The following is a 22,746-nucleotide window of genomic DNA, read 5'->3' as shown; positions in this document are numbered from 1 at the left end:
TACTTCCCCTTGCCGCTACAATAACACACAAGCTCCAACAATCTAACCCATAACAAGATTACTACCACTAATGAGCTAATTATACCATTTTAAATGGGCTCAGGTCACAAACGGTGTCCATCATTAGTGACAACGTTTCGACCAATCAGGTCTCGGCAATAATAACCATTTACTGGTATTTTCTGATCACCTTCTCAGACTTTGGATGATATCTTCTATTTCGAAGACTTCAAGGACTGATATTTTATTGATACTGGGATTAGTGGATTTAATTTACAACCCATAAAGGAGACTTACTGTATCTTTTAAAGAAATTGTATTGTTCATGTACAACGATTTAGATTGAAGTGTCTGTGTTTCATAGGAGCCGTTATGTTTATTTTGTATGGAAGTTGAAAAATACAGAGTAATAGCTCCAATCTTTCCCTTGGCTCCTGTACCAGGTGTACAACCTGCTTCTGGGCCTGCTGGGCCGGGCCAAGCTGTACGTGGACGCGGCGGTGCATGGGACCACCAAGCTGGTGCAGTACTTCAGCTTCATGACCTACTGTCTCATCTCCAAGACGGAGAAGCTCATGTTCTCCGGTTACTTCATGGACCTGTGGAACCTCTTCCAGGTGAGAGGGGGGGGCTTTGTTTGCTTTGGGAAGAGTTGAGTGTGATAAATTAGACTAGCATTATATTTGCATATTATTCATAGAAGTCATTAGAAGTCTGTTTTGTGCATTCACTGCACTACACTAGAATAAATACAGGTATTTAGTACACCTCAAGGCGTACACTTCAAATAAAAAAATGAAGCATATTAACTACTTTTAGATTTGTGTGCTTCCTTTTTCTCTTCCTCTGTGGTGTGTTCACCTATACACACCTTACTGAAGAATAACGCGAGTGATGGTAATGAAATAAGTGAGCTGCAGTAAGAACACTTCTCTGATCTTTCTCCATGTTAACCCCCCCCTCTCTCAGCCCAAGCTGTCTGAACCAGCCATCGCCACTAACCACAACAAGCAGGCCCTGCTCTCCTTCTGGCACAACGTGTGTATGGAGTGTCCCGAGAACGTCCGGCTGGTCGTCCAGAACCCCGTGGTCACTAAGAACATCGCCTTCAACTACATCCTGGCCGACCACGACGACCAGGAGGTAGAAATAATAGATATAGCTGCAGAGATACCCTAATTATTAAAAAAGAAATAATAATAAATCTAGCTGTGAGCAGAGGCAACGAGGTCCTAGCAATAGAAACAGTACCACTTGGTCAACCGTTGGGAAGCATGACACTAAAATGGGCAAAGGCGATACCCATCTGAAGCATGATTCTACCTCCAATAGGTGATGAGTTGTGTAGTGCATGTTTGCCACAACAGCTACCACGCTACTGCCACAGACTACTGTCCATTCCAACTTAATGTTTACCAAATTCCCTGCCCCTACGTCCAACAGTTCAGTAGTTTTAACCTTCGGTGCAAAGAAGCGCCTTCGACTGGCGTAGAGCGGCAGTCTCTAAAACACAACTTTATCTTCGCTGTTTATCCCAGGAACAAGTTGTAAATGTAAAAATGTTACTAGCAGGAACACAACAGTCAAAGAAAGGTGGGCCAGTCGCTAGAGGCGAGTCTGAAAGCCTGCTTTCCCAACAGGTGGTGCTGTTCAACCGGGGCATGCTGCCGGCGTACTACGGCATCCTGAGGATGTGCTGCGAGCAGTCGCCCGCCTTCACCCGCCAGCTGGCCTCGCACCAGAACATCCAGTGGGCCTTCAAGAACCTGACGCCGCACGCCAGCCAGTACCCAGGGGTGGGTGGTCTGACTGACTCTGTCCCTTTGTGTATAATGGGAAGATTCCCTGATTTGACTGGGTGCTGGTGTGTGTTGTCTATCCGTGTGACTGTCAGGCTATCTGTTTTCTCTCTTACTGCCTCAAGCGACTATCTACCCCTCTGTTATACTGCCTATGTCTATGACCCCCCCAGGCATGTGCCCTGTCCAGAAACATCCCCTAGGCACATCATGAAGAGATCAGATGGCTAATAGTGGGGGCTAGGCCTCTGAGATGTTTCTAGATGGGCTCTCTGACTCCTGTATGAGGTTGATTTGCGTTTGTCTCTGTTGAATCTCTGACCACTGTCTGGTGTGTGTTTGTCCCCCTGCAGGCGGTGGAGGAGCTGTTCAACCTGATGCAGCTGTTTGTGGCCCAGCGGTCGGACATGAGGGAGGAGGAGCTGGAGGACGTCAAGCAGTTTAAGAAGACCACCATCAGCTGCTACCTCCGCTGTCTGGACGGCCGCTCCTGCTGGACCACACTCATCAGGTAACACACAGAGAGGAGATCTCGCACACACAGAGAGGAGATCTCGCACACACAGAGAGGAGATCTCGCACACACAGAGAGGAGATCTCGCACACACAGAGAGGAGATCTCGCACACACAGAGAGGAGATCTCGCACACACAGAGAGGAGATCTCGCACACACAGAGAGGAGATCTCGCACACACAGAGAGGAGATCTCGCACACACAGAGAGGAGATCTCGCACACACAGAGAGGAGACACACAGAGAGGAGATCTCGCACACACAGAGAGGAGATCTCGCACACACAGAGAGAGAGGGGATCTCGCGCGCACACAGAGAGAGAGGGGTTCTCGCGCGCAGACAGAGAGAGAGGAGATCTCGCGCGCAGATAGAGAGATCTCGCGCGCAGATAGAGAGAGGAGATCTCGCGCGCAGACAGAGAGAGGAGATCTGGCGCGCAGAGACAGAGAGGAGATCTCGCGCACAGAGAGGAGATCTCGCGCACAGAGAGGAGATCTCGCGCGCAGACAGAGAGAGAGGAGATCTCGCGCGCAGACAGAGAGAGAGGAGATCTCGCGCGCAGACAGAGAGAGAGGAGATCTCGCGCGCAGACAGAGAGAGAGGAGATCTCGCGCGCAGACAGAGAGAGAGGAGATCTCGCGCGCAGACAGAGAGAGAGGAGATCTCGCGCGCAGACAGAGAGAGAGGAGATCTCGCGCGCAGACAGAGAGAGAGGAGATCTCGCGCGCAGACAGAGAGAGGAGATCTCGCGCGCAGACAGAGAGAGAGGAGATCTCGCGCGCAGACAGAGAGAGAGGAGATCTCGCGCGCAGACAGAGAGAGGAGATCTCGCGCGCAGACAGAGAGAGAGGAGATCTCGCGCGCAGACAGAGAGAGAGGAGATCTCGCGCGCAGACAGAGAGAGGAGATCTCGCGCGCAGACAGAGAGAGGAGATCTCGCGCGCAGACAGAGAGAGGAGATCTCGCGCGCAGACAGAGAGAGAGTAGATCTCGCGCGCAGACAGAGAGATCTCGCGCGCAGATAGAGAGGAGATCTCGCGCGCAGATAGAGGAGATCTCGCGCGCAGATAGAGAGAGGAGATCTCGCGCGCAGATAGAGAGAGGAGATCTCGCGCGCAGAGAGGAGATCTCGCGCGCAGAGAGGAGATCTCGCGCGCAGAGAGGAGATCTCGCGCGCAGAGAGGAGATCTCGCGCGCAGAGAGGAGATCTCGCGCGCAGAGAGGAGATCTCGCGCGCAGAGAGGAGATCTCGCGCGCAGAGAGGAGATCTCGCGCACACAGAGAGAGAGGAGATCTCGCGCGCAGACAGAGAGAGAGGAGATCTCGCGCGCAGACAGAGAGAGGAGATCTCGCGCGCAGATAGAGAGAGGAGATCTCGCGCGCAGATAGAGAGAGGAGATCTCGCGCGCAGATAGAGAGAGGAGATCTCGCGCGCAGAGAGGAGATCTCGCGCGCAGAGAGGAGATCTCGCGCGCAGAGAGGAGATCTCGCGCGCAGAGAGGAGATCTCGCGCGCAGAGAGGAGATCTCGCGCGCAGAGAGGAGATCTCGCGCGCACAGAGAGGAGATCTCGCGCACACAGAGAGAGGAGATCTCGCGCGCAGACAGAGAGAGAGGAGATCTCGCGCGCAGACAGAGAGAGGAGATCTCGCGCGCAGACAGAGAGAGGAGATCTCGCGCGCAGACAGAGAGAGGAGATCTCGCGCGCAGACAGAGAGAGAGGAGATCTCGCGCGCAGACAGAGAGAGAGGAGATCTCGCGCGCAGACAGAGAGAGAGGAGATCTCGCGCGCAGACAGAGAGAGGAGATCTCGCGCGCAGATAGAGAGAGGAGATCTCGCGCGCAGATAGAGAGAGGAGATCTCGCGCGCAGATAGAGAGAGGAGATCTCGCGCGCAGAGAGGAGATCTCGCGCGCAGAGAGGAGATCTCGCGCGCAGAGAGGAGATCTCGCGCGCAGAGAGGAGATCTCGCGCGCAGAGAGGAGATCTCGCGCGCAGAGAGGAGATCTCGCGCGCAGAGAGGAGATCTCGCGCGCAGAGAGGAGATCTCGCGCACACAGAGAGAGAGGAGATCTCGCGCGCAGACAGAGAGAGAGGAGATCTCGCGCGCAGACAGAGAGAGGAGATCTCGCGCGCAGACAGAGAGAGGAGATCTCGCGCGCAGACAGAGAGAGGAGATCTCGCGCGCAGACAGAGAGAGAGGAGATCTCGCGCGCAGACAGAGAGAGAGGAGATCTCGCGCGCAGACAGAGAGAGAGGAGATCTCGCGCGCAGAGAGGAGATCTCGCGCGCAGAGAGGAGATCTCGCGCGCAGAGAGGAGATCTCGCGCGCAGAGAGGAGATCTCGCGCGCAGAGAGGAGATCTCGCGCGCAGAGAGGAGATCTCGCGCGCAGAGAGGAGATCTCGCGCGCAGAGAGGAGATCTCGCGCGCAGAGAGGAGATCTCGCGCGCAGAGAGGAGATCTCGCGCGCAGAGAGGAGATCTCGCGCGCAGAGAGGAGATCTCGCGCGCAGAGAGAGAGAGAGAGGAGATCTCGCGCGCAGAGAGAGAGAGAGAGGAGATCTCGCGCGCAGAGAGAGAGAGAGAGAGGAGATCTCTCGCGCGCGAGAGAGAGAGAGAGAGAGAGAGAGAGAGAGAGAGATCTCGCGGGCGCACACAGAGAGGGGGGGGAATCTGGCGCGTGCAGAGGGGGGGAGATCTCGCGCGCACACACAGGGGGGGGGGGGGGGGGTGGGTTGCGCGTGCGCACACACACACACACAGAGAGAGGGGGGATCTCGCGCGCGTAGAGGGGGGGGGGGGAGATCTCACGCGCGCAGAGAGGGGGGGAGATCTCGCATGCGCGCGCAGAGAGGGGGGGAGATCTCGCATGCGTGCGCAGAGAGGGGGGGAGATCTCGCATGCGCGCGCAGAGAGGGGGGAGATCTCGCATGCGCGCGCAGAGAGGGGGGGGTCTCGCGCGTGCGCAGAGAGAGGGGGGGGAGAGATCTCGCATGCGCGCGCAGAGAAAGGGGGGGGGTGATCTCGCATGCGCGCGCGCAGAGAGAGGGCGGGGGGAGATCTCGCATGCGCGCGCAGAGAGAGGGCGGGGGGAGATCTCGCGCGCGCGCAGAGAGAGGGCGGGGGGAGATCTCGCATGCGCGCGCGCGCGCGCAGAGAGAGGGCGGGGGGAGATCTCGCATGCGCGCGCGCAGAGAGAGGGCGGGGGGGAGATCTCGCATGCGCGCGCGCGCAGAGAGAGGGCGGGGGGGAGATCTCGCATGTGCGCGCGCGCAGAGAGAGGGCGGGGGGAGATCTCGCATGTGCGCGCGTGCAGAGAGAGGGCGGGGGGAGATCTCGCATGCGCGCGCGCAGAGAGGGGGGAGATCTCGCATGCGCGCGCAGAGAGAGGGCGGGGGGATCTCGCGCGCGCAGAGGGTGGGGAGGATCTCGCATGCGCGTGCAAAGGGGGGGGGGGGGGATCTCGCATGCGCGCGCAGAGAGGGGGGGAGATCTCGCATGCGCGCGCAGAGAGGGGGGGAGATCTCGCGAGCGCAGAGAGAGGGGGAGATCTCGCGCGCGCAGAGCGGGGGGAGATCTCGCATGCGTGCGCAGAGAGGGGGGAGATCTCGCATGCGCGCGCAGAGAGAGGGGGGGAGATCTCGCGAGCGCAGAGAGAGGGGGGGAGATCTCGCGCGCGCAGAGAGAGGGGGAGATCTCGCGCGCGCACACACGGGGGGGGGGGGGGGGGGGGGTTGCGCGCGTGCGCACACACAGAGATAGGGGGGAGATCTCGCGCGCGCACACACAGAGATAGGGGGGGGGGGAGATCTCGCGCGCGCACAGAGATAGGGGGGGAGATCTCGCGCGCGCACACACACAGAGAGAGGGGGGGGAGATCTCGCGCGCACACACAGAGAGATAGAGGGGGGGGAGATCTCGCGCGCACACACAGAGAGAGAGGGGGGGAGATCTCGCGCGCACACAGACAGAGAGAGAGGGGGGAGATCTCGCGCGCACACAGACAGAGCGAGAGGGGGGAGATCTCGCGCGCACAGAGAGAGAGGGGGGGGAGATCTTGCGCGCACACAGACAGAGAGAGAGGGGGGAGATCTCGCGCGCACACAGACAGAGAGAGAGGGGGGAGATCTCGCGCGCACACAGACAGAGAGAGAGGGGGGAGATCTCGCGCGCAGACACAGAGAGAGAGAGGAAAACGCACACACGAGGAGCGAAAGGGGGAATGCGCTCACTCACACTTGCCACCAGGGTCATGTTCATAAGGCACCACATGGAAGAAAAAGGAATGAAACGGGGACTACCTGGAATTGTCCAATAGGACACAATCATTTGTTGCAAAACGTTTTAAAACATTTTCCATTGCATGCCCTAATGAACACGGCCCAGATACAAAGCATCTGCAGAGTTTTAAAATATGAACACACAGCAACTTAACCAGGGAAATGTCTGATGCATTTTTAGAGAATCATATGGGCGCTGCCTTTCATTTGAAATGAAAGCTATGTGAACTCCAGTATATGTCTATGATATAATGTATCTGGTGTTTTGTGTCCTCCCTCCCAGTGCCTTCCGTGTGTTATTGGAGAACGATGAGGACCGACTGCTGGTGGTCTTCAACAGAGGACTCATCCTCATGACAGAGGTACGACGAGACATTCTGCACACATTTACTAATTATGGTCATTAGGCTAATATTGAACCATTTATACATTGCGTCATTTCACTGGTTTGTATATTATAATTTAGAGTTTTAGGAAAGTGGGGTTGGGGGTAGACTCGTCACATTTCCAAGTCTCGTTCATCACTCGGCTAGCGGAAATCAAGTTTTGGTTGGTGTTAACGGGTTCAAAATGTAAATAATATGAGCGTTTAATGTAGTTCATGTCCAATATAAGAGATTTTATATATATTCTTTAAAGTTTCTCAAAGTAAAGGGTGTCCATAGAGGTTCATCATGACATCAGCTGTTACATAAATCCTGACCTGTCACTTGACATGCCCCTCCCTCCCTCTCTCTCCATCCTGCAGTCATTCAACACCCTGCAAATGATGTTAGTAGTTTGTGATAGTTTCTTCATTGTGAACTGTATCCTAAAATGTAGGAAAGTTAAGTGTCAATGTAGGTTTAATTTCAAACATAAACCGTTGCCTGTCATTTGACGTGCCCCTCTCTCTCACTCTCGCTCTCTCACTCGCTCTCGCTCTCTCTCTTCCCCCCCCCCCCCACTTCCTGCAGTCGTTCAACACCCTGCACATGATGTACCATGAGGCCACAGCGTGTCATGTGACGGGGGACCTGGTGGAGCTGCTGTCCATCTTCCTGTCGGTACTCAAGGCCACGCGGCCATATCTGCAGCGCAAAGGTCAGCGAAAGCTACCCTCCCCCTCCTCTCTGGATGTTGTAACTTTAATGGGTTACAGAGTTCATGTTTACAGTTCATTCATTGTGCTCTATCTCAAGATATTTTATTTTAGTTGTTTTTATTTTTCAGTTACATATGTAAGAGTAAAATTGTATTAGAATTCATGTGATGGAGATTGAGAGAACTATGTATATGTTTCTGTTGTATAAATTAGTATTGGATTACGCTATTGACTGCAAGTACCAGAATGCCTTGCGAAAGGAAGTAGTAAAAAAAAAGAGAACATGCCAGTTATGTGACAAGTATCCTGGCTTTTGCTAGGAACTTTCTTTTATTGTTTTGTAGAATCTAAAGTGGTCAAATGTGAACAAGTATTATTACTAAAAATAAGCTTTCATGCCACAACCGACGTCCCGAGTCATTACTTTGAAGATATTTATTCTATACTGACCACCTACCTTGTAGCAAAACCTAATTTCCAAGTCAAATGTTCTGTCTCCCATTGACATCAATGCATGACTAATGACTTAGAGAACATTTGACTGAAGTGAACGTTAGGATTCACCCCCTTGTGAATAAGCCCTGTGTCCTTGCCTTTTTGTTAACTAGAGCTCAATGACTTGCCTTTTATTTAAGGACCCTGATGTAAAGTCTCTGTATAACCTCTGTTGTTCTCCTGTAGACGTGAAGCAGGCTCTTATCCAGTGGCAGGAGAGGATCGACTTTGCCCACAAGCTGCTCACCCTCCTCAACTCCTACAGCCCCCCGGAGCTCCGCAACGCCTGCCTGGGTACGAACACACACACACCGTTTGGATAATATTTGACTACATTTCCCCTCTAAACTATTCCACAGCGTATATACAATAGACCTTTGGAACAATTCCAATCGCTCGATGTGATATCACTAGTAGTTCCTGTGTATGTCTGTTCCCCCGTCCAGATGTTCTGAAGGAGCTGGTCCTGTTGAGTCCCCATGACTTCCTGCACACGCTGGTGCCCTTCCTGCAGCACAACCACTGCACCTACCACCACAGCAACATCCCTAGTGAGTCCCCCTCCAACTGCTACACTAACAACTTATGCACCTCAATTGGGCCGACCAACCAGTGCTCCCGCACATTGGCTAATCCTCTTTTTACGCTACTACTACTCTCTGTTCACCATATATGCATAGTCACTTTAACCATACCAACGTGTACATACTACCTCAATCAGCCTGACTAACCGGTGTCTGTATATAGCCTTGCTACTCTTATTTTCAAATGTCTTTTTACTGCTGTTTTATTTCTTTACTTACCCACACACACCTTTTTTTCGCACTATTGGTTAGAGCCTGTAAGTAAGCATTTCACTGTAAGGTCTACACCTGTTGTATTCGGCGCACGTGACAAATAAACTTTGATTTGATCATGAGGACCAACACAAGCAATCATGAAAATAATAATGATGATTTAATAATACTACACAGTTCACATATTATATGTAGCAGCATGCTATCCTAAGGACCCTGGCTCTGTCTGTAACCTCTGGCATGCACTAGGAGAACCAGAGTACCAGCGAGTCTGACTGTTCTGGCCTCTCCGTGCCCGAGGCAGTCTCTCAAATGTCCTACAGATATCGAGAAAGAAAATAAACATGCCTTCTTTTTTTTGTTGTCCAAATCTCCCGTTGACGTAAATGTTGCTGTAGATTTGCGTAAAGACCAGGTAGGATTTGTCCCTCTGTGATTCGTCTGAATGTGACTGTCTCTTTGTGCAGTGTCCTTTGGGCCTTACCTGCCCTGCAGAGAGAACATCAAGCTGATGGGAGGCAAGAACAACATCCGGCCTCCCAGACCTGAACTCAACATGTGCCTCCTGCCTTCCATGGTGGAGACCAGCAAGGTGTGTCTCTCTGAATAGTACCACTGCTTTGTGTCTCTTGGCCGGTTCGTCAGTTTCTTAACATGAAGACCGTCTTTGGCACGAAGCTCATCTTAAGTATTGATGGTAGTTGACAGACCAGTGGTCTTAATGCCGAAGAGGATCTTTGTTTCTGGGTAGATTGTTCTCTATAGCTTACCTGGTGTCTTGTCTTAAGTGAAATCGGTCCTACCTGGTTAAATGAATGGTTGGGTAAGTGGAAACGGTGCCCGATAGTGCCACAACTGAAGTTTCCTCTGGGGGAAATGAAGTGGTTTATGTATACGTGTTTCTTCGCAGTTCAAGGTCTGTTCATTCCGTGTGTATGTTTGCGCTGGTGTGGTCTTCTTGCTGTCGTTGAGAAGGATCATCAACTTCCATCTCTCTCTCCTCTCTCTCTCTCTCTCCTCTCTCTCTCTCCTCTCTCCTCTCTTCTCTCTCTCTCCTCTCTCTCTCTTCTCTCTCTCTCCTCTTTCTCTCCTCTTTCTCTCTCTCTCTCTCTCTCTCTCTCTCTCTCTCTCTCTCTCTCTCTCCTCTCTCTCTCTCTCCTCTCTCCTCTCTCCTCTCTCCTCTCTCTCCTCTCTCCTCTCTCTCTCTTCTCTCTCTCAGGGTAAAGATGAGGTGTATGACCGGATGCTCCAAGACTATTTTCTGTCCTACCACCAGTTCATCCACCTGCTGTGTCGAGTCGCCATCAACTGCGAGAAGTTCACGGAGACCCTTGTCAAACTGAGTAAGTGGGGGTTTGTGTGTGGATGCATTTCTAATGTTTCTATATCTAATGACCTAAGAGGGTGTATGGTTGTGTATCAATATGACCATATCTCTCTGACTCCAGGTGTCCTGATAGCGTATGAGGGCTTGCCTCTGCACTTGGCCCTCTTCCCCAAGCTGTGGACGGAGCTTTGCCAGTCTCAGGTAAATAACAGACACTTACACATACGCGCGCGCACACACTTTAACACAAGCACTCACTCAAATACAGTCACTCACACTATTTCTCTCACTTGCAAACACACTTAACACACATCAAAATCTACTGACACACTTAACACGCATCAATCTACAAACACACTTAACACACATCTTAATCTACAAACACACTTAACACGCATCAAAATCTACAAACACACTTAACACGCATCAAAATCTACAAACACACTAATTGTACATTGTCACTGACCTCTCCTATGCTGTTCTGTAGTCAGCCCTGGCTAAGACGTGTGTGAAGCTTCTGTGCGAGGACCCGGCGTTCGGCGAGTACATCAAGTGCATCCTAATGGATGAGAGGACCTTCCTCAACAACAACATGGCCTACTCCTTCCTCACCTGCTTCCTGCACAAGGTAGCCATCTTGGAGCCATCGCTACCCTCCGTTTATTTCAACGCTGACAGCCTCTGCTTTAGCCCGTTTTATAGCCTGTCATTTCATTTATGCATCCAATGATGAAGTGCACCCTTTACCAAGGTTTCATGCGTAGCCTGAGTCCCAGATCTGTTTTGCCATCTTGTCAACTTCAAATGACCCCAATGATGGTGGCAAGACTGCATAATCTGATCTGGGACTGTCGTGGATAATCGGTTCAAAACATAACACTTACAAGAACTTGTAAATTCAAATAGACTTTTAATACAATGTATCACAAGCCGTGTCAGTCTGCGGAAAGACCACCTTTCCTAAGCCCTGGCTCTGTTTTTATACACATACAGTATATCAGTCCATTACATACGCACATTAAGTTACTTCTCATACGTCATATGTTACCATTGTCTTTCATTTTCAGGCTTCCTGCTTGTTCGTGCCCAATAACGCCAGTATCCGCTCTTGATTAGATTACAATGGTGCCAGGACCTTCTCAGTGTCCTAATATAAATATGTATTATGCCTATAGTTCATCTGTTGGTCATTTGGCTGGCCCCCTCTTTTGTAAGTCCCTCTGACCTCGGTGTGTCCAGCTATTCTATGCACTTATGGCCTTGCTTTAGTTTCCTGTTTTTACCAGCCTGTATCCATTCACTTCCACAGGACTCAGGCTAACCCCTTGCTACTTTAAATACCAAGTTGATGTGCCTTGCGAGTGCATGCCCGTAAGTGTGTGTGTGTGTGTGTGTGTCATCTCTCAGGTCCAGAGCCAGGTGCTGTCAGGCCCCAGCTGCGCCAACCTGATCAGTCTGCTGGTGACCAACCTGCTGAACGAGTACCACAGCCTACAGCCTGAGCTGGCCTCGCACCGCCTGGAGCTGAGCAAGACCAGCGGCCTCCTCAACGCTGTCAGTACCCCTTATTCATGCACTGTTCGTGCATTATTCACATTCTGATCATACACTATTCGTGCCTTATTCACATTCTGATAATGCACTATTTATGTCTTATTCACTTTCTGTTAATGCACTATTTACGTCTTATTCACTTTCTGTTAATGCACTATTCAGGCCTTATTCATGCTGTAATCGTTAATTCCATGGTCATCCTTTACTAGATTGTCATTCCCTGTTCAAATGCTATTCTCTACTAAATAATCACTGTTCTTTTGTCCCTCTCCCTCCCTCTCTTCAGGACCTGCGAGCGTTGGCGTTGATGTTGTCCATACACACCCCCCAGGCGATGGACCCAGCTCTGGGTCCGGCCCTGCAGGAGTTGCTGTCCAAGTGTAGCGCCTGTGTGCAGCAACGCAGCGCGCTCGAACAGGAGGCCAAGGACCGCAAGGCCAAAGGTACGACACACACTCATGCATACAGTATATTGTCACAAACATGAAACATTTAAACGCTTTGATGGTAGTCAAGTGTGGTGTCCCTTTCAGCCTATTGTCACATAATAGTGTAAGCAGATAACAGGGTTGGACTCTGTATCATTTAAACTCGTTGGGAAATGTTGAATTGAAGTTGAAAATGCTAATGATGGTAGTACCTGTACACAGATGTGAAGGTTAATCACCGGAGTTTCTTCTCTCTCAGCGGAGGAAGAGGGCGCCACCCCAGTGAAGCGCCGGCGGATGAGTAGCGACGACGGCCCTGGGGAGGGCACCAGCGCCGGCACCAGCACCGGGGGTGTGACTGTTTCCGGACCCACCTGCGCCGCCTCCACCTCCTCCTCCCTCCCCCCATGTGTCGAGCTGAAGCCGGAGCACCAGGAGGCACTGACTCCCACCAGCACCTCGGACACAGAGACGAGGGACTCCTCATCCCTCATCGACCCGGGAACCGAGCACGACCCGCCCTCACCGGATCCTACCGCTGCCACCAGTTGCAGCCAACCCCCAGGGGACGCCTCCCCCAAGGAGGAGAAGATGGAGGCTTCCTCTTCCTCGTCGTCCTCATCATCATCCTCTTCCTCCCTCCCGGAGACGGGAGAGTTGTCGTACGGCGGCAGCGGACAGGGAGGGGAGGAGCCGCAGTCGTCTCAGACTCAGCAGGCAGCCATGGCAGGAGCGGAGGAGGAAGAGAGGAGGGAAGCAACGGCGGCAATGGATGAGACAAAGGAGGAGAGGGAGACGGGCTCTAAGACTTGCGGAGGCTCGGCCGCCCTGGCCTCGGAGGACCTGGCCTTCCCATCTGCCCTGGGGCTAGCAGGAGAGGGGCCAGAGGTCCCAGGGTGCAGTAGCCACGCCACCTCGCAGGCTCTGACAAACTCGGCCCCGCCTCCGGACACGCTGGAAATGCTCTACAGGACAGTGGAGGCCACTATCGCCGTGGTTACAAAACTATCTGGGAAAGGGCCCTGCTCCGCCTCCTCGTGACATCACCATTATTGCTGTCAGCACCATGAGCCCTTTTAATATCTTTTTTTGTCTGTTATTTCTTTTCTCTAAATGAATTATGCTCTTTCGTTTAACACTTTTCTTTCTCTGTTTTCATCCTTTTGTTTGTCGTTTCCCTTTTCTGTGTGTGTTGCGTTGGCCTCTGCTGATGTTCTTCTATCGATTGGCTCTTGTGCTCTGGTATGTCACGTGATCTCTCCTCTCCGGCTTCAATGACAGATGGCGCTAGACGGCATGCTCCCAAATGACTATAAACATGCTCAGCCGCCGATCCATTGGACGAAAAGATCAAGTTATAAAAAAAACTATAGCACATTTTTTCTAAGGGCAAAAAGAACGTTTTTTTTAAACTGATTTCAGAGTTCTTTTTGAAGTGATTTATTTGTTTGAGGTTGCTGTAACGGGGAAAGGTTTACAGAAATTTTAGTCTCTTCTGTATGCAATTTAATTTTATTGCATTTTTACTCTGTATAAAATGGTGTCCTCTGTGCCAGTTTTGTACTTTATGAAAGAGGCAAAAGTTGCCTTGCTTTTTTCTGTGGTTAATATCCAAACTAAGTTTACCTGTACATTAAAAAAGAACCACAAGAAACTTGATTCTGTAAAGAATCTTCTCTAGTTGTTGCCTGGCGGTGTATATGAAAACGATATATATATATATATATATATATAAAACTTTATATATATATATAATGGTGCTTTATTTGACACGATATCTGTGGGTGAAATAAAGCAGACTTGGTGTGACAGTTGGAGCTTTATTTTATTTACTGAAAATACATTCCATATTGTCCTTTTAGCTTCTGGATTTATTCATTTTTTTCTTTCAATATAGAATAAATTGTAATATGAATAATTATGAACTGAAAACTACAATGAGCTATGATACGTTTTTCTATAGCATCCTCAAACATCCTGGAGTAAATCAGATTGATTTAGCAATGTGATTGACTTATTGTTTTAAGGATCCCCCATACATCCTTTTAATTTAAAAAAAAAAATGTTTTTTTCTTTAACCTTTATTTAATTAGGCAAGTCAGTTAAGAACATTCTTATTTACAATGACGGCATAGGAACAGTGGGTTAACTGCCTTGTTCAGGGGAAGAACGGCAGATATTTACCTCGTCAGCTTGGTGATTCGATCTAGTAACCTTTCAGTTACTGGCCCAACGCTCTAACCACTAGGCTACCTGCCTCCCCAAGCCTTCACCGTGGTTGTAAGGTTTACTAGAATGTTTCCAGACATATTCCGCTATGCGTTACACTGCTGAAGAACCACAATCATTTTAATTGAACCTTGTCTTTATCAAATCAAATGTATCCCATTTAGATGGAGTATGTTTTCAAGAGAAACCTGGTCCTTAGACTGCAGCAGTTTTGAGAGAGGTATTTGGGGAAACTGCGACACAAAATGGCCGCTATTATTAGCTCTGCTCTTGTTTTTTTTACTCCGTCTGGTTTTACTTAACACCTTAACAATCTGTCTGACTGGGTCGTATGTTGTGATGGTGTAAGTCCTATGTTGTGATGGTGTAAGTCCTGCACACCCCAATGCTAGATCAGTGTTTTGAAACGGATACAGTCTTGAAACTGTCCTTGAGGAGATGACATGTGGTTACTTTACGTTTCCCAATCCTGGTCTTGAGAGACCTGTGTGTGTGTGATGTTTTTTTAAATCATAACCATCCTCTGTTAAATTTGTGTTGATTTGTTACAGGGTACTGAAGACCAGTTTACACAGGGACCCTTCGGGCAGGTGTGTAACTTGCGGCGCAACGGGTCAATTTGAACCCCCCAATAATATGCCATGTTTAGTTTGATTTCCTACTGTAAAGCGCCAAGCAGCTACATGCTTTCTTGCTTTGCACCACAGAATCAGTTCCTCGTTTTATGATCGTATCTCCCCACTGCCAAATATGCTTTTGGCTGCGCCCGGTCCAAGGGGCGCCGGCCCATTGTAAGCGTAGAAATGCGCACAATGCAATATAGGCTACACTCAAATGTTCCAAAATGCAATTGGCGGGAGCCGTTCTAAAAAGCGCACCGTATGTCAGTGGTTTTATGTGACCGAGATGAGCATTTAGAAAGAGGGGAGATCTAAAGATGCAACAGCTAGCATGGGTTGCTAATATGACTAGGATTGTCTTGGGCTGCTGGACTATGAATTAAAGTTGATAGAATCCCAATAGAACATGCTAGAAATGCTGGTTTCCGTGGCATAAGGATCTGTTTATAAAATCATTCCCTCAATATTTTATGGTCTGATTTTTTTGCTAGGCTACTTTGGAACAAGGTAAGACCTCAAAATGACATACAACCTCCAGGTTTTAAACAATTACGTTTATGGTTAAATTGTTTTAAAATGCTGATTGCCTCCGTTCAGATTTCACGGTGGTTGTGGTTGATGTTGTGGTGCGCATCAGGCACTGGCCTGTCTCGCAGCTCTTGTGACCATTTTGTTCTGAACGAACCGTGCCTTGAGTATGTCAACAGTTAATTATCTTACATTATATTTGTCAAACATGACTGCCTTTAAGCCTATTTATGTAATTAAAAGTTTGTCTATATTTTCTGACGCCTCCATTTCAGCGTCAGTGTGGACAAATCACCGAGGCTGTACTTTGAGATGTTGGCTAACTATATACATCCACCACGACCGCTTCAATGCGTCCAGGCATACAGTGCATTCGGCATTTTTAATAGATTTTTTGTAATTTTTATTTTTTCTCTCCCCAATTTCGATCTTGTCTGATCGCTGCACTCCCCAACGGGCTCGGCGAAGATGGAGTCATGCGTCCTCCAAAACATGACCCGCCAAGCAGCGCTTCTTAACACCCGCTCGCTTAACCCGGAAGCCAGCCGCACCAATATGTTGGAGGAAACACCGTTCAACTGACGACCGAGTACAGCTTGCATGCGCCCGGTCCTCCAAGGAATCGCTAGAGCGCGATGAGCCAAGTAAAATTCCCTCCCCGCCAAACCGCTCTTAGACCGCTGCGCCACTCAGGAGGCCGTTACAACCTTATTCTAAAATTGATTAAATACATGTTTTAAATCCTCTTCATTCTACACACAATACAGATAATGACAAAACACATTTGTTTTGGGGCGGGGGACAATAAAAAAAATAATAAACATTATTTTCAAGTATTCAGACCCTTTGCTATGAGACTCGAAATTGAGCTCGGGTGTGTCCTGTTTCCATTGATCATCCTTGATGTTTCTACAACTTGATTGGTCCACCTGGGGTAAATGCATGATTTGGAAAGGCACACAAATCAATATTATTGGTCACGTACACATATTTAGCATTGTTATTGCGGGTGTAGCGAAATGCTTGTGTTCCAAGCTCTAACAGTAGTATCTTAACAATTCACAATGTTGGAGTGGCATTGACTAAAACACAGTAGAATAGAATACAGTATATATGTAACAGTATAACTTTACGGCGTCCCCTCGCCCCGACACGGGCGCGAACCAGGGACCCTCTGCACACATCAACAACTGACACCCACGAAGCGTCGTTACCCATCGCTCCACAAAAGCCGCGGCCCTTGCAGAGCAAGGGGCAACACTACATCTAGGTTTCAGAGCAAGTGACGTAACTGATTGAAACGCTACTAGCGCGTACCCGCTAACTAGCTAGCCATTTCACATCCGTTACACTCACCCCCCCCTTTCAACCTCCTCCTTTTCCGCAGCAACCAGTGATCCGGGTCAACAGCATCAATGTAACAGTATAACTTTAAACCGTCCCCTCGCCCCGACCCGGGCGCGAACCAGGGACCTTCTGCACACATCAACAACGGTCGCCCACGAAGCATCGTTACCCATCGCTCCACAAAAGCCACGGCTCTTGCAGAGCAAGGGGCAACACTACATCTAGGTTTCAGAGCAAGTGACGTAACTGATTGAAACGCTACTAGCGCGTACCCGCTAACTAGCTAGCCATTTCACATCCGTTACATATACTGTAGGCATTATTTAAACATGGTGACTAGTGTTCCATTATTAAAGTGGCCAATGATTCCAAGTCTGTACATTTGAAGTCGGAAGTTTAGATACACTTAGGTTGGAGTCATTAAAACTCGTTTTTTAACCAGTCCACAAATTTCTTGTTAACAAATTAAGTTTTGGCAAGTCGGTTAGGACATCCACTTTGTGCATGACACAAGTAATTTTTCCAACAATTGTTTACAGACAGATTATTTCACTTATAATTCACTGTATCACAATTCCAGTGGGTCAGAAGTTTACATGCACTAAGTTGACTGTGCCTTTAAACGGCTTTGAAAAATTCCAGAAAATGTCATGGCTTTAGAAGCTGCTGATAGGCTAATTGACATCATTTGAGTCAATTGAAGGTGTACCTGTGGATGCATTTCAAGGCCTACCTTCAAACTCAGTGCCTCTTTGCTTGACATCATGGGAAAATCAAAAGAAATCAACCAAGACCTCAGAAAAAAGAATTCTAGACCTCCACAGGTCTGGTTGATCTTTGGGAGCAATTTCCAAATACCTGAAGGTACCATGTGCATCTATACAAACAATAGTACGCAAGTATAAATGCCATGGGACCATGCAGCCATCATACCGCTCAGGAAGGAGATGCATTCTGTCTCCTAGAGATGAATGTACTTTGGTGCGAAAAGTGAAAATAAATTCCAGAACAACAGCAAAGGACCTTGTGAATATGCTTGAGGACACAGGTGCAGAAGTATCTATATCCACAGTAATACGAGTCCTATATTGACACAACCTGAAAGGCCGCTCAGCAAGGAAGAAGCCACTGCTCCAAAACCGCCATAAAAAAGTCAGACTACGGTTTGCAACTGCACATGAAGACAAAGATTGTACTTTTTGGAGAAATGTCCTCTGGTCTGACGAAACAAAAATAGAACTGTTAGGCCATATAATGGCCATCGTTATGTTTGGAGAAAAAAGGGGGAGGCTTGCAAGCCGAAGAACACCATCCCAACCGTGAATCACGGGGGTGGCAGCATCATGTTGTGGGGGTGCTTTGCTGCCGGAGGGACTGGTGCACTTCACAAAATAGGTGGCATCATGAGGCAGGAAAAATATGTGGATATGTTGAAGCAACATCTCAAGACATCAGTAAGGAAGTTAAAGCTTGGTCACAAATGGGTCTTCCAAATGGACAATGACCCCAAGCATACTTCCAAAGTTTTGGCAAAATGGCTTAAGGACAACAAAGTCAAGGTATTGGAGTGACCATCACAAAGCCCTGACCTCAATCCTATAGAACATGTGTGGGCAGAACTTAAAGTGTGTGTGAGCAAGGAGGCCTACAAACCTGACTCAGTTACACCAGCTCTGTCAGGAGGAATGGGCCAAAATTCACCCAACTTATTGTGGGAAGCTTGTGGAAGGCTACCCGGAATGTTTGACCCAAGTTAAACAATTTAAAGTCAATGCTACCAAATACTAATTGAGTGTATGTATATGTAACCGATGTGAAATGGCTAGCTAGTTAGCGGTGGTGCGCGCTAATAGCCTTTCAATCGGTGACGTCACTTGCTCTGAGACCTTGAAGTAGTGGTTGCCCTTGCTCTGCAAGGGCCGCGGCTGTTGTGGAGCGATGGGTAACGATGCTTCGTGGGTGACTGTTGTTGATGTGTGCAGAGGGTCCCTGGTTCGCGCCCGGGTCGGGGCGAGGGGACGGACTAAAGTTAAACTTTTACATAAACTTCTGACCCGCTGGGAATGTGAGGAAAGAAATAAAAGCTGAAATAAAGAATTCTCTCTACTATTATTCTGACTTTTCAGATTCTTAAAATAAAGTGGTGATCCTAACTGACCTAAAACAGGTAATTTTTACTAGGTTTAAATGTCAGGAATTGTGAAACTGAGTTTAAATGTATTTGGCTAAGGTGTATGTAAACTTCCGACTTCAACTGCACCTTATTAGAAAATGACTTAAGTGAAAGTCACCCAGTAAAATACTACTTGAATAAAAGTATTTGTTTTACCATATAATTAAGTATCAAAAGTAAATTGAATTGCTAAAACATACTTAAGTATCAAATGTAAAAGTATAAATCATTTCACATTTGTTATATTAAGCAAATGAGAAGGCACAATTGTTTTCTTATTTATGGAAAGCCAGGGGCAGGCACAATCCAACACTCAGACATAATTTACAAATTAAGTATTTGTGTTTAGTGAGACTGCCAGATCAGAGGCAGTAGGGATGACAAGGGATGTTCTCTTTAAGTGTATGAATTGGACCATTTTCCTGTCCTGCTAAGCATTAAAAATGTAACTAGTTATTTTGGGTGTCATGGAAAATGTATGGAGTAAAAAGTACGTTATTTTCTTTATGAATGTAGTGAAGTTAAAGTTGTTCAAAATATAAATAGGAAAGTACAGAATTTTTTAAATGACAAATAAAAAATACTTAAGTACTTTACACCACTGCTCTTGTTGGCATATCAAAACATAAAAATTAACAAGGTATTTTATTTTGGGATGGTACATCTTCAGTTTGCGACGGTTGAAATTGCACTTCAGGAGGATTCTGATTTTTAACAAAGTTGAGACCTGGATAACTACAGTACCAATCAAAAGTTTGGACACACCTCATTCAAGGGTTTTTCTTTATTTTGACTATTTTCTACATTGTAGAATGATAGTGAAGACATCAAAACTATGAAATAACACATGGAATCATGTAGTAACCAAAAAAGTGTTAAACAAATCAAAATATATTTTATATTTGAGATTCTTCAAAGTAGCCACCCTTTGCCTTGATGACAACTTTGCACAGTTGGCATTCTCTCAACCAGCTTCATGACGTAGCCACCTGGAATGCGTTTCAATTAACAGGTGTGCCTTGTTAACTTGTGGAATTTCTTTCCTTAATGCATTTGAGCCAATCGGTTGTGTTGTGACAAGGTAGGGGTGGTATACAGAAGATAGCCCTATTTGGTAAAAGACCAAGTCCATATTATGGCAAGAACAGCTCAAATAAGAATAGAGAAACGACAGTCCATCATTACTTTAAGACATGAAGGTCAGTCAATCCGGAAAATGTCAAAAATGTTAAGTTCAAGTGCAGTCTCAAAAACCATCAAATGCTATGATGAAACTGGCTCTCATGAGGACCGCCATAGGAAAGGGAGACCCAGAGTTACCTCCGCTGCAGAGGATAAGTTCATTAGAGTTACCAGACTCAGAAATTGCAGCCCAAATAAATGCTTCACAGAGTTCAAGTAACAGACACATCTCAACATCAGCTGTTCAGAGGAGACTGCGTGACTCAGGCCTTCATGGTCAAATTGCTTCAAAGAAACCACTACTAAAGGCCAAGAAACATGAGCAATGGACATTAGACCGGTGGAAATCTGTCCAGTTGATCTGATGAGTCCAAATTTGAGATTTTTGGTTCCAACCGCTGTGTCTTTGTGAGACGCAGAGTAGGTGAACGGATGATCTCCGCATGTGTGGTTCCCACCGTGGAGCATGGAGGAGGAGGTGTGATGGTGCTTTCCTGCTGACAGTGTCTGTGATATGTTTAGAATTCAAGGCGCACTTAACCAGCATGGCTACCACAGCATTCTGCAGCGATACGCCATCCCATCTGGTTTGCGTTTAGTGGGACTATCATTTGTTTTTCAACAGGACAATGACCCAACACACCTCCAGGCTGTGTAAGGGCTATTTGATCAAGAGGGAGAGTGATGAAGTGTTGCATCAGATGACCTGGCCTCCACAATCACCCGACCTCAAACCAATTGAGATGGTTTGGGATGAGTGGGACCACAGAGTGAAGGAAAAGCAGTCAACAAGTGCTCAGCATATGTGGGTACTCCTTCAAGACTGTTGGAAAAGCATTCCAGGTGAAGCTGGTTGAGAGAATGCCAAGAGTGTGCAAAGCTGTCAAGGCAAAGGGTGGCTACTTTGAGGAACCAAAAAGATATGTAAAGTATACACTGGGAGTCGGGAAGCAAGTACAGGGAGGGCATTTAATAAATAAATTAACATAGAACAAAACAAGAAACATGAGTAGAGTACAGACATGGGACACAGGAACAGAGTCAATAACGCCTAGGGAAAAAACCAAAGGGCGTGACATATATAGGGAAAGTAAGCAGGCGATTGAGTCCAGGTGAGTGAGGCGCTGACGCCCGTAACGATAGTGACAGGTGTGCCTAATAATGAGTAGCCTGACGACCTCAAGCACCGGAAAGGGAGTATACGTGACAATATCAAATTGATTTAGATTTTTTTAATTACAACATGATTCCATGTGTTATTTCATAGTTTTGATGTCTTCACTATTATTCTACTATGTAGAAAATAGTCAAAATAAAGAAAAACCCTTGAATGAGTAGGTGTCAACTTTTGACTGGTACTGTATATGCCCGGTAAACTACAACCAGTTAGCAAGTTTCCTAGTTCCAACTAGCACGTGAATGCGGCAATATGCATGAGCGCTCCAATGTATAAATGTTTTGAAATTTTAAAATGAGTAAAAACGAATTAACATTTCATAAATGTATTCCTATATTGTTGTGTAACTAGGGAACTATTGGTGATGAGATGTTGTGTAATTGTTATAACGTTAGCTAGCTAGCACAATATCAGGCTCCTCCCCTTTTCTACTGCAGTTTCAGATGGGCAGCATTCATATTCACCCTAGTGAACAAGTAGCCAGTGCCCTTAATGGAGGTGCCAATGCCAAAGAGGAGAGAAGTGCAGGGTTTAAAGATGGCCAATAGAGAGAGAACGGTGGAGCGCTCACCGTTCATGTTAAGGCAGGGAGAGGACAAGCAGGTCATCGGGCGAGCATTTCAGTTTGTGGACAGACTGCCTCGACTTCTTGTAAATTAATTGGCTATAAGTAGTGCTTGACTTGGGCAGGATCTCACCGGAGCTGAGTACCGGCACCTCACACACCTTACACTGCTTGAGCTCCTGTTCCTCTTATAGAATATTAGCTTGAAAAAATGAGTACCGGCACCTATTTCAGTCCAAGTTAAGCACTGGGTATAAGAAATTATTCAAGTACTAGCCAAGCGTGGTGAAGGGAACACAAATAGAATAGATTTTACATTTAAATGTAGTTAAAGAAGTGGTGTGGTGGTGATTTACTGTTAAGAGTAAGAAGACAGTTTAAAGTAATATAGAAAAATATTGGTGTGTCAGTTGTGATTGGGGTATATTGAAGAAATTATCAGGGCAGTTTATGTATTTTCCCTTAAATATTGACCAGAAACAATCATTTCACAGCCATTTTTTAAAAACAATCCTTTGGGTGGGCATGTCCCCGGACCCCCCCTAGATGGGTGTTGACCCTGACCCCCTCCAATTTCCAACAAAAAGTTACGCCCTTGCCTTCAGGACAAGTATTTGGAAACACCCCACTATCCATCAGACCTACAA

At 47.7% G+C, this 22,746-nt stretch overlaps 1 protein-coding gene across 7 annotated transcripts in view; it reads left to right on the top strand.

The window, feature by feature from the left end:
• Positions 1-15,593, top strand: part of LOC139567505 (ubiquitin carboxyl-terminal hydrolase 34-like) — a 67,228-nt gene extending 51,635 nt beyond the window's left edge. For all 7 annotated transcript variants that reach the window (XM_071388830.1, XM_071388828.1, XM_071388826.1 and 4 more), the window contains exons 64-78: positions 444-617; positions 970-1,143; positions 1,641-1,796; positions 2,153-2,310; positions 6,877-6,955; positions 7,550-7,676; positions 8,359-8,466; positions 8,619-8,723; positions 9,437-9,561; positions 10,189-10,312; positions 10,418-10,497; positions 10,784-10,924; positions 11,704-11,850; positions 12,137-12,293; positions 12,538-15,593. In XM_071388830.1, the coding sequence (XP_071244931.1) occupies positions 444-617; positions 970-1,143; positions 1,641-1,796; positions 2,153-2,310; positions 6,877-6,955; positions 7,550-7,676; positions 8,359-8,466; positions 8,619-8,723; positions 9,437-9,561; positions 10,189-10,312; positions 10,418-10,497; positions 10,784-10,924; positions 11,704-11,850; positions 12,137-12,293; positions 12,538-13,319 (2,637 nt within the window). In that variant the 3' untranslated portion in view covers positions 13,320-15,593. The remainder of the gene's footprint in view (positions 1-443; positions 618-969; positions 1,144-1,640; positions 1,797-2,152; positions 2,311-6,876; positions 6,956-7,549; positions 7,677-8,358; positions 8,467-8,618; positions 8,724-9,436; positions 9,562-10,188; positions 10,313-10,417; positions 10,498-10,783; positions 10,925-11,703; positions 11,851-12,136; positions 12,294-12,537) is intronic.
• The last annotated feature ends 7,153 nt before the right edge of the window (positions 15,594-22,746 follow it).

This window comes from Salvelinus alpinus, chromosome 2, assembly GCF_045679555.1.
Source record: "Salvelinus alpinus chromosome 2, SLU_Salpinus.1, whole genome shotgun sequence".
Lineage (NCBI taxonomy): Eukaryota > Metazoa > Chordata > Actinopteri > Salmoniformes > Salmonidae > Salvelinus > Salvelinus alpinus.
This window is presented reverse-complemented; position numbering and strand designations above follow the sequence as displayed.